Source organism: Scardinius erythrophthalmus (genome assembly GCF_964197995.2).
Source record: "Scardinius erythrophthalmus genome assembly, chromosome: 7".
Lineage (NCBI taxonomy): Eukaryota > Metazoa > Chordata > Actinopteri > Cypriniformes > Leuciscidae > Scardinius > Scardinius erythrophthalmus.
The window spans coordinates 25,500,662-25,516,789 of record NC_138227.1 but is presented as its reverse complement, the minus strand read 5'-3'; the positions used below and the strand labels follow the sequence as shown (position 1 = coordinate 25,516,789).

Genomic DNA, 16,128 nt, shown 5'->3' with positions numbered 1-16,128 from the left:
GAAGTTTGACAGCACAGACGTAGATAATGATTCTCTGAACCAACCCGGAGTACTGTCAATAAAGTCAATCTCTAAGTCTTTTTTCTGCATGCGTTTATGTTTCCAGTGTCACCATGCAGTGATCTTTACGCCATTCTGATTTTCCTGACTGGTTTCTCTCTTGACAGGCCTCGGCCCTCCGGCAGACCAGACCAAGGTGATTAAGGAGTTCCGTTATCTTTCCCAGAAGCTCTTTGTATCAGTGTCTGTCTTTGCCGGGCTGGGAATCATTCTAGGCATAGTTTGCCTCTCCTTCAACATATACAACAGTAGCGTCAGGTCAGTATCCTGTGTTCAAAAGAAATCCACATGACTTAAATTACTGACTCAGCTAATTTTTCTTATGATTTTAATTTTGCCATACACTAGCAAATATGCCCCTAACATTGTTTTCAGATAACTTTCTAAAAGATGATGACATCAAAATTTGAATCTATTGATTTTATATTGATGTTTGACTGCTAGAAAAGGTCTTGTCAGTATATTTATGCTTTGACAGTCTTCCTTCAGTCTCTGCCCTGCACTTTTCCTCTTTGATCTCCTGCCATGTAAACTAAATGTCTTGTTTACAAGCCATTTACAATGATGGCATCATTAAATGTCTCTGTTATATAGAAAATTATTCCCATTTTGCAACATTTTTGTTGTTAGAGATGAAAAACGAATGGCACCCTGAGCCCAAAATCTTAGAATTAACAGTAATTTTATGATTATTTTAATGTTTTTCAGTATGTCAATGTATTTCAGTATTTCTGTCAATGGCGAGGGAAAAGTTAATATACACTACCATTCAAAAGTTTGGGGTCAGTAAGATTTTTTTATGTTTTTAAAAGACATTCTGCTCACCAAGGCTACATTTATTTGATAAAAAAAACAATAAAAAAAAACAGTAATATTGTGAAATATTATGACAATTTAAAATGACTGTTTTCTATTTTAATATATTTTAAACTGTAATTTATTCCTGTGATCAAAGCTGAATTTTCAACATCATTACTCCAGTCTTCAGTGTTACATGATCCTTCAGAAATCATTCTAATATGATGATTTGATGCTCAAGAAACATTTATGATTATTATCAATGTTGAAAACAGTTATTTACATTTTTATTTCATGATGCTATGATGAATAGAAAGTTCAAAAGAACAGCATTTATCTGAAATCTAAAGCTTTTGTAACATTAAACACTACCCTTCAAAAGTTTGGGGTCAGTAAGAATTTTTATTTTATTTTTGGGGGAAATAAATAAAATAAATCAATACTTTTATTCATCGAGGATGAGTTGAACTGATCAAAAGTTACAGTAAAGACATTTATAATGTTAGAAAATATTCTATTTTAAATAAATGCTGTTCTTTTGAACTTTCTATTCATCAAAGTAGTTTGAAATTTTTTTTTACACAACTGTTTTCAACATTGATAATAATCATAAATGTTTCTTGAGCATCAAATCATCATATTAGAATATATTAGATCACAGGAATAAATTACAGTTTAAAATATTTTAAAATAGAAAACAGTCATTTTAAATTGTCATTATATTTAACAATATTACTGTTTTTTTTTTTTTTTTTTATCAAATAAATGCAGCCTTGGTGAGCAGAAGATACTTCTTTTAAATACATTAAAAAATCTTACTGACCCCAAACTTTTGAACGGTAGTGTATAAAAAAAATATATTTGCCAATAAAATACTTATATTAAAATATTTAAAAAAATACTTTATTAAAGATATGTTGTCTAAAAATTAATCAAGTAATGTTATCTTATTTTAAGGGTGAGATTTATATATTTTTATTGGAACAAAAATTAAGAATTTTTATTTTATTTTATTTTTCAGTGCAGTGCAACCTCATTACAAAGCGACATCACATTTTGGCTGGTTCACAAAACACAATTTCACACAATTGAAATGAAATTATCATGGATAAAAGTTTTAATAAAACCCATTTTGACCCGGGGAGGATAATCGATTTTTCATGATTTTATGAGTCCTTTAAATGCTCCCATGCCACTTACAAAATAATATTTCAGCCCCACATGAAATGTTTTGGATTTCTCATTTTGAAATGGTGTAATATATCTGTGGGCTGAGCTGTAGTCTGTTCTAACCCTCCTGATAGATACATTCAGAACTCTCAGCCCTATCTGAACAACATGACCGCGGTGGGATGCGTGCTGGCATTGGCAGCTGTCTTTCCTTTGGGCATCGATGGCCTCCATGTCCATAGATCACAGTTCCCTGTGGTGTGCCAGGTAGAGTCGTAAATGTTATAGTCACTTTTATATTGCCGTTTCCTCTCATTCAGCCTTGACCTTTGAGCACAGTGAAGATTTGTTGTAAAAAAAATGAATTGCTGCTTTGGAGCTAAGCTCCCAAATGAACTCTCTCTCTCTCTCATCCTCTCGTAGTTTCGCCTATGGCTGCTAGGACTTGGCTTCAGTTTAGCCTATGGCAGCATGTTCACCAAGATCTGGTGGGTTCACACGGTCTTCACCAAGAAAGATGAGAAAAAAGAGAAGAGGAAGGTAAAGCAGTCTTGAGTAGATACAAAAAATGCTTGCACAATAATTAAAATTAAGATTTCCCTTCTGCACACAGCTTCAAAATATTGTAATTTAATTATTGTATATATTTTTTAAATGATAAAATCGAATTCTATTTTTTTTACAATTAATTATTTATAACATATCAATAATATATAATAATTAAAATTACAAGGGCAGATACATTTTCAATATTTCCATATACAGATTATATTTATAAAAATGTTAACGTACAGTTGTGGTCAGAATTATTGCCACCCCTGGTAAATATGATCAAAGATGGCTGTAAAAATAAATCTGCATTGTTTATCCTTTTGATCTTTCATTCAAAAAATGAGCAAAAATCTAACCTTTCATTGAAGTAAAAGAATTGAAAGTGGGGGGAAAATCACAATGAAATAGCTGTAAGTATTGGATTTCACATAAATTACATTTTGTTTAATTAGTATGATCATTTTTCAGTAACCCCTTCATTATTTTCAGATGATTTTGCAGAATCTGCAGATGTAACGAGGAGCGTGCTTGCATTACGCAGCGCTTCCTAGTTCACTGTTATCTACTGCATATTAAAGAATCCCACACCGCTGACTCTACAGTGCTAGATGAAGCTTCCCAGCATGAAATGGAGAAGAACCTTCCCCCTCCTTTCGCTTACTCTTGCTGCGAGGAGTTCTGTCCGTTTCATCCTTACACAACACAAACACACTATTAGCATCTTGACACGTGTTCGCTCTGATCCTGTGTCCTAAAGCAATAAGACACGGCATTTGGGAAACCCTAAGACCTCATCAAAAGACAACCAGATTACCCCAACTATGCAGTATGGATGAATATGGATGAGCATTAAACTTCTTTTACGGAAATCCGACCTTCAGGGGGCTTTATTATTCAAGCGCTCTGCGCGACGAATCGAGATGACTTTCAACTCTCCCAATGTCCGTAATGGGGCAATTTGCCTAAGTGGTTCGACAGCACTTGAAGAAAGTTCGGCGCTCAGGCTGAATGTTGTAGAAATGGGGCTCTCGGGTCATTTGACGCCTTCACGGCGATTAAGGGAGAGAGAGAGAAAAGAAAGTGTGCTGCGAAGCTCGGTTCTATCCCGTTTTCCCAGGCTGACGGCCCAGAGGGAGCCTGCGGCCATATTTTAATGGATGGAATGGGAGCTGAAAATAACTCCACATTGTAACACATGACTTTCGTGATGTTTGCTGATGATTGGCATTCCGCTTTCCTGTTACCCACCATGCAGTGGAGTAAACACAATTGTTATGGTGTCAGAGCAATTCCATCATTTACCTTGACAAGAAAATAAACGTGTTATTCAGAACAGCACCTTGACGGCGCTGGTACTTTAAGAAGAGTTCCGCCGTTATTTACTCACCTTTCGTGTCATTCCAAACCCAAATGCTTTTGCTTTTTTTCCTGTGAAACTTAAAAGTAAAAGTTTTTGAAGAATCATTAGACAGCTTTTTTCATGCAATGACATGTAAGCTCCAAAAAGGACAAATACATCACCATTGCAAAATATGTCTGAATTTAACGTGATGGCTTAAAAAGACAAAAATTATGACAAAAAGAAGACAACTTCTATTGAGTTGTTCTCACAAGATGCACGCAGAAAATAAATACAGCACGATTAGTTTTGTTCAATTGACGAACAAATGACTCTTATTAGCAGATTCATGAGCGAATTACTCGTATGAGCTGGTTCTTTTAAGAAATTGCTCAGCATGACTCACAAACCCACAAGATAACGATCTGACAAATCAAACATGATACATTTTGCATGAATTTTTTGATGAATAGAACCATTTATTTGAAATCCAAATCTTTTGTAACATTATAAATGTATTTACTGTCACTTTTGATTAATTTAATGTATCCTTTCTGAATAAAAGTATTCATTTATTTAAAAAAATAAAAAGCATTGACCCAAACATTTTAATGGTAGTGTACTTTACTTGTAACTTACTTTGTAAAACTTAGGCATCATTACTTACTGTCAGTTTATATATTTGCAATGTGTAGTCTTGCCTTCTCTATATGTGACCCTGGACCACAAAACCATGGGTCACAATTTTGAAATTGAGATTTATACATCATATGAAGGCTGAATAAATAAGCTTTCCATTGATGAATGGTTTGTTAGGATATGTCAATATGTGGCCGAGATACAACTATTGGAAATCTAAGGGGGGAAAAAAATTTAAACATTGAGAAAATCGCCTTTAAAGTTGTTCATTTATGTTCGCAATTGTGCTGCATTCCCTCACAAAAATAAATGTTTTATATATTTCCGGTAGGAAATGTACAAAATATCTTCATGGAACATGATCTTTACTTAATATCCTAATGATTTTCGGCATAAAAGAAAAATTGAAAATTTTGACCCATACAATGTATTGTTGGCTATTGCCACAAATAAACCCGTGCGACTTTATGACTGGTTTTGTGATCCAGGGTCACATATGAGATGCATAAAGATTTATCAAAACTTGTTCATTTTGTGTTCCACAGAAAAAAGTAGTATACAGAGTCTTCAATGTCTATAACTTCTGTGACCTTGCTTTTATTTCCCCATTTATAGCAGTTGCTTGTCACTGTCTTGATGGTTTGTGACTGTGCACCATTGACTAACGATTATGTTCTTGTTAATTCGCCACAGCACTTGGAGCCGTGGAAGCTATATGTGACCGTTGCAGTTCTGCTGGCTATTGATGTTATCTCTCTGCTTATCTGGCAGATCATGGACCCACTGCACATAACCGTGGAGGTATGGTGACACTTTATTTATTTTTTTTATTCTTGTTGTTACTTTGATTTTTATGATGTGTTTCCTCTGAGATGCCTTGGAAATTTCTGCAGAGCAAGCGCCTGGAAGTAGGTGTTAATGGTGAAGGATTGTAGTGCGGTGCTCTGCTGCATTGACCTCAATCTCTGTCCTTTAAAGTGCTCTCTCTCTCGCTCTCTTGTTTTCTCGCTCTAAGCAGAAGTTCACTAAAGAGGCTCCTAAAGAAGATCTGGATGTGTTGATTCAGCCTCTTCTCGAGCACTGCAGTTCAGAGAAGATGAATACGTGGCTTGGTACGTATCCAGAATTCACTCACCGTGTCCAGTGCTCTCTCTCAGTGACTCTTTTTAGTGGTGTTTGCTAAGGATTTTTCATTTAAACCCCTAATGCTGAATATTCAACTTTTTTGCATGATTTTTTTCCCTTAAAATCACCCTGTGGGCTTTGCATTTAACATCCCTTGTCTAGAACATATATATATATATATATATATATATATATATATATATATATATATATATATATATATATATATATATATATATATATATATATATATATATATATAATTTAATTTAATTATCTATATGGTTGCTTCTTACTCTACACTGTTACAATCTATCTCCGAAATTTAAATTAATAATTTGTTATGCTCAAGATATTTTTTCCACCAGTTCATTTTGTATTCCTCTCACTATTTCACAACTCATTCTTCCCCCTCTCTCTCTCTCTCTCTCTCTCTCTCTCTCTCTCTCTCTCTCTCTCTCTCTCTCTCTCTCTCTCTATCTCTATCTCTATCTCTCTATCTCTTTTTTCTCATACTTTTCCTCTTGCTCTGACTTCCTATCAGAGCGCTGCAGTGTAAAATTAAATTTTGTGGGTCAGTGCCCAGGTCTGGATCTCATAGCCTGACTCTCTCACACTGTACAGGAAGATAATATTACAGAGAGAAAAAAGAAAACCTTCCCTGAACTCAAAACGAGATTAAACTCTAATGTGACTTATTAGTCCCTCTCTTCTCTCTCACTTCCTTTTCCATTCTTCCTGTTTTTATTTATTTGTTTTTGTATTTTCATTTCTTTCACAACTTTTTTTAAATATGGACATAAAGACTGGACAGAGATTATCCATCTTCAGATAGTCTTCAAGGGTGAATCTATCATCTCATGTCACAATTTTGGAAAAATCTTGCACTAATTTCATGACATTTGAGCACATTTTCATAACGGTTTTTAAAAAGTCTCTTATGCTCTCCAAGCCTACATTTATTTAATCAAGAATACAGTAAAAATAGTAATATTGTGAAATATACAGTATGTAAGAATTTTCTATTTGAATAAATTTGAAAGTGTAATTTATTCCTGTGATGATAAAGCTGAATTTTCAGCATCATTACTCTAGTCTTCAGTGTCACATGATCCTTCAGAAATCATTCTAATATGCTGATTTACGTAAGGGATAATGTAGAGCGAGGCGGTTGTTATAGCGAATACAACTCCGACAGGCTGATCAGGACCCCGACGCGTCGGGGTTGTATTCGCTATAACAACCGCCTCACTCTACATTATCCTGCTTATTACATGGCTACCTACCAAATAAATCAATAATTTGACACAACATATTGATTTAAAAAGGAGTTTATTGATTTAAAAACGATTGTATTGCTTCTGCTAAAGAAAATAGTCCGTTCCGTCTCTACGGTTGGAGTCGCTGCGGCTATTTTTCATGGCAACGGTGTGTTATACTTCGCAGCGGTCTGTTATCAAGAAATAACAGACCGCATTCTACATTAGAATTCAACCAAGCCATGTAATAAAGCACAATAAACAGAAAACTGTTGTTTTGAATAGTAAACTTTTTAATGGTGGTGAGGATGGTGTCAAATGTGCTCATCCACCTCACCATTTTACTGCCAAAACTCCTTTACAGTCAAGTGTTTTTCAAATTTGCCTCAGTTTGAAATAATCATTAAAAATAACTGGTTCAAATGAATAGATTACAGTAGGTTCACTATTTTTGAGTTATTCTGCCTACTTAGTTTTTGTGTGTGTGTGTGTGTTACTGGACTCAAAACCATCACATATACCTCAGGTATCACAGAAATAGCATGAGCCCAGAGCTTAAACCAGCCTCCGAGCTTTAAGAGCACTCACTATAAGTAATGCCTGCTCTCTTCAGGTGTGGTGTACGGCTACAAGGGACTACTGCTGCTGCTGGGCATCTTTCTGGCCTACGAGACCAAGTCCATTTCCACCGAGAAGATTAATGACCATAGAGCGGTCGGCATGGCCATCTACAATGTATCTGTAAGTCTGACTGCTGGCTATTTCTATTTTCACAGCATATGATGTCCTCACAGTGGAGCCTAACCGTAGCTGACAGCTGGGCGAAACACCTGAGATTGTTTCATCTAATATATAGCTACATATATGGTGTTGCAAGAATAATGTGCCCTTCCAGCCAAAACTATTTAACTATTATATCTTCCCCATGCGTTTTACTTTTAACAGTCACGATATGTGACTCCTTTATAAATGTTTGACAAAAAGACTAAGTTAATTCATTGAAACTGCTAATGAGCAGTGGTGGAAACTGTCACCCAGGGCGGTAGCATTATCGTTTTGATGCTTGCCGAGTCGCCCGTCTCCTTGAAAATGAATTGAGAACCAGCAGGTGACTCCCCCTCTCACTTCATATGCTATTTTATTATATTATGAGAAATGGTTTTCTCATGAAGTATGTCTCTTTACTTGCTAGATGACAAAAATGAAGGATGATAGTGATGTACAGTACAGTACAGGTCACGTTAATCAAATCACAAAATAATATGCGCACTAATAGCTAATATTTATACACTACCGTTCAAAAGTTTGGGGTCAGAAATTAATACTTTTATTCAGCAAGGATGCATTATATTGATTAAACTGAAAAGTGAAAGCAAAGACATTATAGTCTTATAATATAATATAATATATAATGTAATATAGTCTTTTTCATATGGAAAAAATACAAAAGGGATTTACAACGCAATTGTGAGATAAATATCACTATTGCGAGTTATAAAGTGAGAAGACTTTTTTCAGATTCCCCCCCCCCCCCTCAGAATTGGACTTTATATCTCACAATTGCAAGAAAAAAAGTCAGAATTGTGAGATAAAAAGTAGCAGAAACAAGCTTTCATATTTTGTTACTCCTTCAGGATTCGACCTTTATCACTATTAGCGAATCTCGCACCATTGTAAACAGGCAGCAGTTCGACATCAAAGATGTCAAGATACTTATTGTCTTTAATTCTTCATTTATAGCTAATGAGTTATTTTATGTTATTCTATTAGGTTGAAAAGTATAAATAGAATTGATTTATAGGCTACTACAATATATTTATACTAAATATTTATATGTGTGTATTAAAATGATCTATAAGCTAACATTAAATACTAACTGTGAAAACAAAAGAATAGCTATTGACGTAATGCTAACTTTAAGTGTATTTATTTTTATCAACATCAACACGTCTCCTTGTGTTCGAGCCTTTTTTAGCACATTCTTTGAATGAAGCGTTGATTACTGTGGTTTTGTGCTTCGCTCTGAATTGCCCAACTGCTTGAAAACAGTTTGATTCCGGCAATAACTCCAAGTGCTTCGCCGGATGATTTGCATAATTGCACCCATTTGCTCAAACTCAGACTAAAACATCTTAATGAGGAAACAAGTAACACTTCACTAGGAACGCTTTACGTCAGTCCTTCTCCTTTACAAAAGATCAGATTGAGTCCCAGAACTGCACCATGTTTCTGCTGTGTGTCGGGAATAACATGCTTCGATAGGTAGAATGGCCCCGAATAGCTCATATCGCGCCGGTGCTGTTGAGGTCAGAGAGGAAATAGACTTTAGTGGTGTTCTGGACGGTGTTTTGACTCCAGACAGTCGTGACAATCGGTTCACTGCTCACAGTAATCTGTGTGTAGAGTCGTTGAAGGTACCAGCTATTTTTCTGCACTGTTCACCAGACATGACATCTCCAGTGATCGTATAAGATCCGCTGCAAGTGTTTTGACAAAATGACCTCTCTCTTTTTTTCATCAACAGTTCTCTCTTTCTTTTTTCTTTCATCTGCTTTATTTATCTATTCACTATCTTTATCTCATCAGTTTCTCCGTTCTCATTCATGGCACTGTTTCTACTCTGCATTTAAAATTTTTGTTAGTTGATTTACGCCCTCTAGTGGCAGTGAGAGTTTGGTACATAAAGGTCTTGTTTAGACAGCAAAAAATATTTGTTTCCCCCTGACATAACCTCAAATTCATTTAGTTTTTTTCTCAGCAAATGACAGAAAATGAGTCCTTAAAGGGATAATTCACCCCAAACTTAATATTTTGTCATTTACTCGCCCTCAAGTTGTTCCAAATATGAGTTTCTGTCTTCTTTTGAACACAAAAGAAGATATTTAAACAAGGTTGGTGAACAGACAGTTGACGGCACCCATTGACTTCCATAGTATATATTTTTTCTACTATGGAAGTCAATGGGGTCCACCAACATTCTTCAAAATATCTGCTTTTGTGTTCAACAGAATAATGAAACTCATACAGGTTTGGAACAACTTAAAGGGATAGTTCGGCCAAAAATTATATTTAACCCATGATTTACTCACCCTCAAGCCGTTCGAGATGTATATGTCAATCTTTGTTCAGACGAACACATTTTCAGTTATTTTAGAAAACGTCTTAGATCTTTCAGTGGTTATAATGTGTAGCGGTCGACGTGCGTTCACGGAGATGGATGCTGGCGTATGACGTAGGACATAGCGTAGGAAGCGTCGTGACGTAGAACGAACGTGACAGCGCAGACAGAGAGCAGAGCAAAACAAAACTCTACGTTCGTTCTACGTCACAGCGCTTCCTACGCTACGTCCTACGTCATACGCCAGCATCCATCTCCGTGAACGCGTGTCGACCGCTACCGGAAGCCAGTTATTTTCGTTTATAAAGTTTTAAATATGTATATTTTTACAACAAAACCGCACGGATTATTCGTTTCGTTTATCCCCCTGGATCCGGATGGATTACTTTTGTGAAGGATGCATGCACATTTTGGGACTTGAAGGAGGTGGACCCCATAATTTCACATTATAACCACTGAAAGATCTAAGACATTTTCTAAAATAACTGAATTAATGTGTTCGTCTGAAAAAAGATTGACATATGGATCTCAAACGGCTTGAGGGTGAGTAAATCATGGGTTAAATATCATTTTTGGGCCGAACTATCCCTTTAAGGGTGAGAAAAATCATTTTTGGGTGAACTATCCCTTTAAGATCTGATTTAAAAACCTAATCATTTATATCTTTACATGATTAATGATATTCTGTCTGTTTCTGTCTCCAGGTGCTGTGCATGATTACTGCTCCAGTGACCATGATCCTCTCCTCTCAGCAGGACGCTTCATTTGCGTTCGCCTCTCTGGCCATCATTTTCTCAGTTTACATCACACTCGTGGTGCTCTTCGTGCCCAAGGTCTATGCACTTCAATAATCCCCTGCTTTATATCACTTCCACATTTATGCTGGTTCATCCTTATGGTAGACAGCGATTTCTCATTGTGTCTGATTTCGGTTCTGTCCCTTAACACGGTTTCGTTTTTTGTCACTGCATAAGTGCATTAGGTTAAGCTATGTTTCGTTTTGAACACACACTCAAAAAAAAAAAAATCTCTTTGGTTGAACATGATTCAATCGTGGACAGTGGTTCCACGTGACTGAATTAAGTTATTTGAAACACGATTGATTCAAGTTATTAGGTTAACTTGTTTCGTTTTTAACAAAATTATGTTTTACAAGACATCTTGGAGAATGCTCAGTATATTATGCATTCTTTTTACACAGCGCTCAGGGATGCTTGATTCTGACTGGTTTTTAGTTTGATTCTATAATTTAGTATTATACTATTATAATTCTTATTAATACATTTAATTAGCTATATATATATATATAAACATTTTTATATTAGCCTGTTGTTTAGGTTTAAATGATTATCATTTCAGTTTTAGTTTTTATTTATTTCCAGTAAGTAATTTTAAATGTGCTTTTTGTTGTTTTTATTATTTCCTATAAAATGCTACTTTTTAGGTTTAATTTTTAATAATATTTCATATTTATTATTTATTTCCAGTTAATAATTTTTAAACGTGCTTTTGTCAATTTTATTAGTTAATTATTATTAATGTTAATATTAATGTTTAGGTTTAATTTAATTTAATTTATTTTCAGTTTTAGTTTTATTTTAGTTTTAGTTTTTGTGTTTTTTAGTTAATAATTTTAGTACTTCATCTTATTCCAGATAGTTGCCAAAAACATTTATAGCTTTTTATTTTTTCATGTAATATTTATATTTAAATTTAATTTCAGCTTCAATTCAATTATTAAAAAAAATGGGGTTTTTGTGTGTGTGTGGTAATAATAGCCCTGCTTTGTGGCCTTGTTCTTCTCACATCAGTTAACATTTTTTAATTCAAATCAGTATTTCCTGTCTATTTATTTATTAGATATAAGTAACCATGTAATAATGTACAGAAAACAGATCTTTTTCGCTAAGTTGATTCATGTTGTGACTGGCTGGCTGTAAATGATCCCTTACTTATTACCCGTCCTCTCCTGCACAATATCACCCATATGAACTATTGGTTTCAGTGATACTGTATTTCATAAATTCAGTGTTCGTTTCCATGCAGTGTCTCAGATTATTGCGGTCGTTTCTGCAGATCCGGCGTCTGATCACTCGTGGCGAGTGGCAGTCGGAGCAGCAGGACACGCTGAAAACCGGGTCGTCCACCAACAACAATGACGAGGAGAAGTCACGACAGCTGGAGCGCGAGAACAGGGAACTCCAGAAGATCATTCAAGAGGCACGTGCTTCTTTTCTCTCTCTCCATCCGTCACTTCCTCTTCTCCTCGAGTGCACACAGCTTGCCTCTTCTTAATTAACACCATAATAAATGAACGAATGAACACACCAGAAATCCGTAGGGTAGAATCAATTATTGAAATGATATCATACACGTCCTTGTCTTTGACCTTCTGAGCACATGATTGTGCTATCACAAGGCCAGAATATGCTTTTATATGTTAATATACAAATGAACTTTAGAAAATTATTAATAAAATAAGAATAATACATAATAAAATTTTGGATTTTATATATATATATATATATATATATATATATATATATATATATATATATATATATATATATATATATATATATATACACTCACCTAAAGGATTATTAGGAACACCTGTTCAATTTCTCATTAATGCAATTATCTAATCAACCAATCACATGGCAGTTGCTTCAATGCATTTAGGGGTGTGGTCCTGGTCAAGACAATCTCCTGAACTCCAAACTGAATGTCAGAATGAGAAAGAAAGGTGATTTAAGCAATTTTGAGCGTGGCATGGTTGTTGGTGCCAGACGGGCCGGTCTGAGTATTTCACAATCTGCTCAGTTACTGGGATTTTCACGCACAACCATTTCTAGGGTTTACAAAGAATGTTGTGAAAAGGGAAAAACATCCAGTATGTGGCAGTCCTGTGGGCGAAAATGCCTTGTTGATGCTAGAGGTCAGAGGAGAATGGGCCGACTGATTCAAGCTGATAGAAGAGCAACTTTGACTGAAATAACCACTCGCTACAACCGAGGTATGCAGCAAAGCATTTGTGAAGCCACAACACGCACAACCTTGAGGCGGATGGGCTACAACAGCAGAAGACCCCACCGGGTACCACTCATCTCCACTACAAATAGGAAAAAGAGGCTACAATTTGCACGAGCTCACCAAAATTGGACAGTTGAAGACTGGAAAAATGTTGTCTGGTCTGATGAGTCTCGATTTCTGTTGAGACATTCAGATGGTAGAGTCAGAATTTGGCGTAAACAGAATGAGAACATGGATCCATCATGCCTTGTTACCACTGTGCAGGCTGGTGGTGTAATGGTGTGGGGGATGTTTTCTTGGCACACTTTAGGCCCCTTAGTGCCAATTGGGCATCGTTTAAATGCCACGGCCTACCTGAGCATTGTTTCTGACCATTGTTTCTGGCCATGTCCATCCCTTTATGACCACCATGTACCCATCCTCTGATGGCTACTTCCAGCAGGATAATGCACCATGTCACAAAGCTCGAATCATTTCAAATTGGTTTCTTGAACACGACAATGAGTTCACTGTACTAAAATGGCCCCCACAGTCACCAGATCTCAACCCAATAGAGCATCTTTGGGATGTGGTGGAACGGGAGCTTCGTGCCCTGGATGTGCATCCCACAAATCTCCATCAACTGCAAGATGCTATCCTATCAATATGGGCCAACATTTCTAAAGAATGCTTTCAGCACCTTGTTGAATCAATGCCACATAGAATTAAGGCAGTTCTGAAGGCGAAAGGGGGTCAAACACAGTATTAGTATGGTGTTCCTAATAATCCTTTAGGTGAGTGTGTATATCTATATACTTCAAGTTTCAAATGTGGCACATTCAAAGTCAAGATAGGTTTTTGATTTGATTGGTAAATAATACTTTTTTTTTTTGTACAGAAGGAAGAAAGAGTGACGGAGCTGCGGAGTCAACTGGCAGAACGTCAGGCCTTGCGTTCTCGCAGGCGCACATCCGTCCAGAATCAGAACCAGAACCACAGCGTCCCGTCCTCTCAGGCTGAACCTCCCAGCTACTCCACCCCAACGGACAAACAATCCCTGCCTCCGTCCTTCTCCAACTCTTCCAACCTCTACCAGGGCGAGGGCAAACTGAGCCGGAACAACTGCCACAACAGCCGTCTGCCCCTGCTGTACAAATGAGTCCGGGATGCTGGAACCTCAAGAAGGCAATGTAAAGTTGTATCTAGAAACTGGTTGTTTATGTACTTTATTTTGAAGCTGGTGCGCTTTTAGATTTCTGACATTCCTGAACCTGACTTCTTTGTTTACTTTTGATAACTCCCTATATCTCAAAACAATTTATTTAAAAAAAAATTCTCTGTATTTAATATGAATTCACGTTCTGCTCCAACTACACTACTTTTCAAAAGTTTGGGGTTGCTAAGATTTCTGCTAAGTCTCTTGTGCTCACCGAGACTGCATTTATTTGATCACTAATACTGTAAAACAGTGGTGATATGAAATATTATTACAATTAAAAATAACTTTTCTATTTTAATATACTTTAAAATGTAATTTATTCCTGTGATTGCAAAGGTGAATTTTTAGCATTATTACTTCAATCTTCAGTCACATGATCTGAGATGTTTTCTTTGTTTTTTCAGAAAAGAAAAAAAATCTTATAGACCCTAAACATTTGAATGATAGCGTGTATGGAAACTAATTTCTGTTGCACAGTCAACAAGTGCAATGCTTTTATCCACCAAAAAGCAATGATGTCAGAAAATAACTCCACTTTTCTTGTCCATAAATCAAACCTTATATGATTCTGGATTCAGTTCAAGTCAAGCGTAATTGACAGCATGTGTTGTTTTGTTAATTAGCATAAAACATTATTTTATATAGGCTTGTCCCTCATTTTCTTAAAAAAAAAAAAAGGGTTACGGGGAGTCACATACAATGGAAGTAAATGGGAACAATTTTTGGACTGTTTTTGAAGAAATGTGAAGCTTGTAATTCTATAAAAAAACATTTTTGTCATTTTGTTCGAGAGTTTCAGGGTTTATGGGGTTGCTTTGTCATGGTGACAACTGTAAAGCACAGTACAATTTTACACAGAAAAGGTTCGTTAGCAATTTTATCACACTAAAATTGTTTTATTCACCCTATTCATCCATCCATTCTCCAAACTGCTTTTCCTCTGTCTGGTCATGGGAAATTTATCCTATTTATTTTATAAATGCATGTTATAGATCTTATTGTGAACAATTAATACGTGTACATGTCTTATTGTTAAAAATGTTTTTTACCTTGTAATACTTCCGGACCTTCCGGTAAAATATGCAGGACGTATGCAGGATTTTAGATGTTGTCAGCTTAAACTCCGCCTCTACAAGCTTAAACTCCGCCTCTACAAGCTTAAACTCCACCTCTACAAGCTTAAACTCCACCTCTACAAGCTTAAACTCCGCCTCTACAAGCTTAAACTCCACCTCTACAAGCTTAAACTCCAATTCTACAAGCTTAAACTCCACCTCTACAAGCTTAAACTCCGCCTCTACAAGCTTAAACTCCACCTCTACAAGCTTAAACTCCACCTCTACAAGCTTAAACTCCGCCTCTACAAGCTTAAACTCCACCTCTACAAGCTTAAACTCCGCCTCTACAAGCTTAAACTCCGCCTCTACAAGCTTAAACTCCACCTCTACAAGCTTAAACTCCACCTCTACAAGCTTAAACTCCGCCTCTACAAGCTTAAACTCCACCTCTACAAGCTTAAACTCCAATTCTACAAGCTTAAACTCCACCTCTACAAGCTTAAACTCCGCCTCTACAAGCTTAAACTCCACCTCTACAAGCTTAAACTCCGCCTCTACAAGCTTAAACTCCACCTCTACAAGCTTAAACTCCGCCTCTACATTTAGTCCTGTCGTTTTGGATAAAAGCGTCTGCTAAATGACTAAATGTTAATGTACAAGCTCTGCCTCCACTTTCGAGTGCAACGCACATCTCAAAATCCAATCAACAACCGAGCATACAACCAAGTCCCCGCCCTATAATATTTCTTTTTCGAGAATCCATTACACAATAGAGAAGA

At 36.2% G+C, this 16,128-nt stretch overlaps 1 protein-coding gene across 2 annotated transcripts in view; it reads left to right on the top strand.

The window, feature by feature from the left end:
- gabbr1a (gamma-aminobutyric acid (GABA) B receptor, 1a) overlaps positions 1 to 16,128 on the top strand; it is a 72,137-nt gene that overhangs the window by 42,539 nt on the left and 13,470 nt on the right. For both annotated transcript variants that reach the window (XM_081369749.1, XM_081369748.1), the window contains 9 exons: positions 168 to 318; positions 2,163 to 2,295; positions 2,452 to 2,568; positions 5,252 to 5,359; positions 5,577 to 5,670; positions 7,556 to 7,683; positions 10,765 to 10,893; positions 12,137 to 12,280; positions 13,971 to 14,262. In XM_081369749.1, coding sequence (XP_081225875.1) covers positions 168 to 318; positions 2,163 to 2,295; positions 2,452 to 2,568; positions 5,252 to 5,359; positions 5,577 to 5,670; positions 7,556 to 7,683; positions 10,765 to 10,893; positions 12,137 to 12,280; positions 13,971 to 14,231 — 1,265 coding nt within the window. In that variant the 3' untranslated portion in view covers positions 14,232 to 14,262. The remainder of the gene's footprint in view (positions 1 to 167; positions 319 to 2,162; positions 2,296 to 2,451; positions 2,569 to 5,251; positions 5,360 to 5,576; positions 5,671 to 7,555; positions 7,684 to 10,764; positions 10,894 to 12,136; positions 12,281 to 13,970; positions 14,263 to 16,128) is intronic.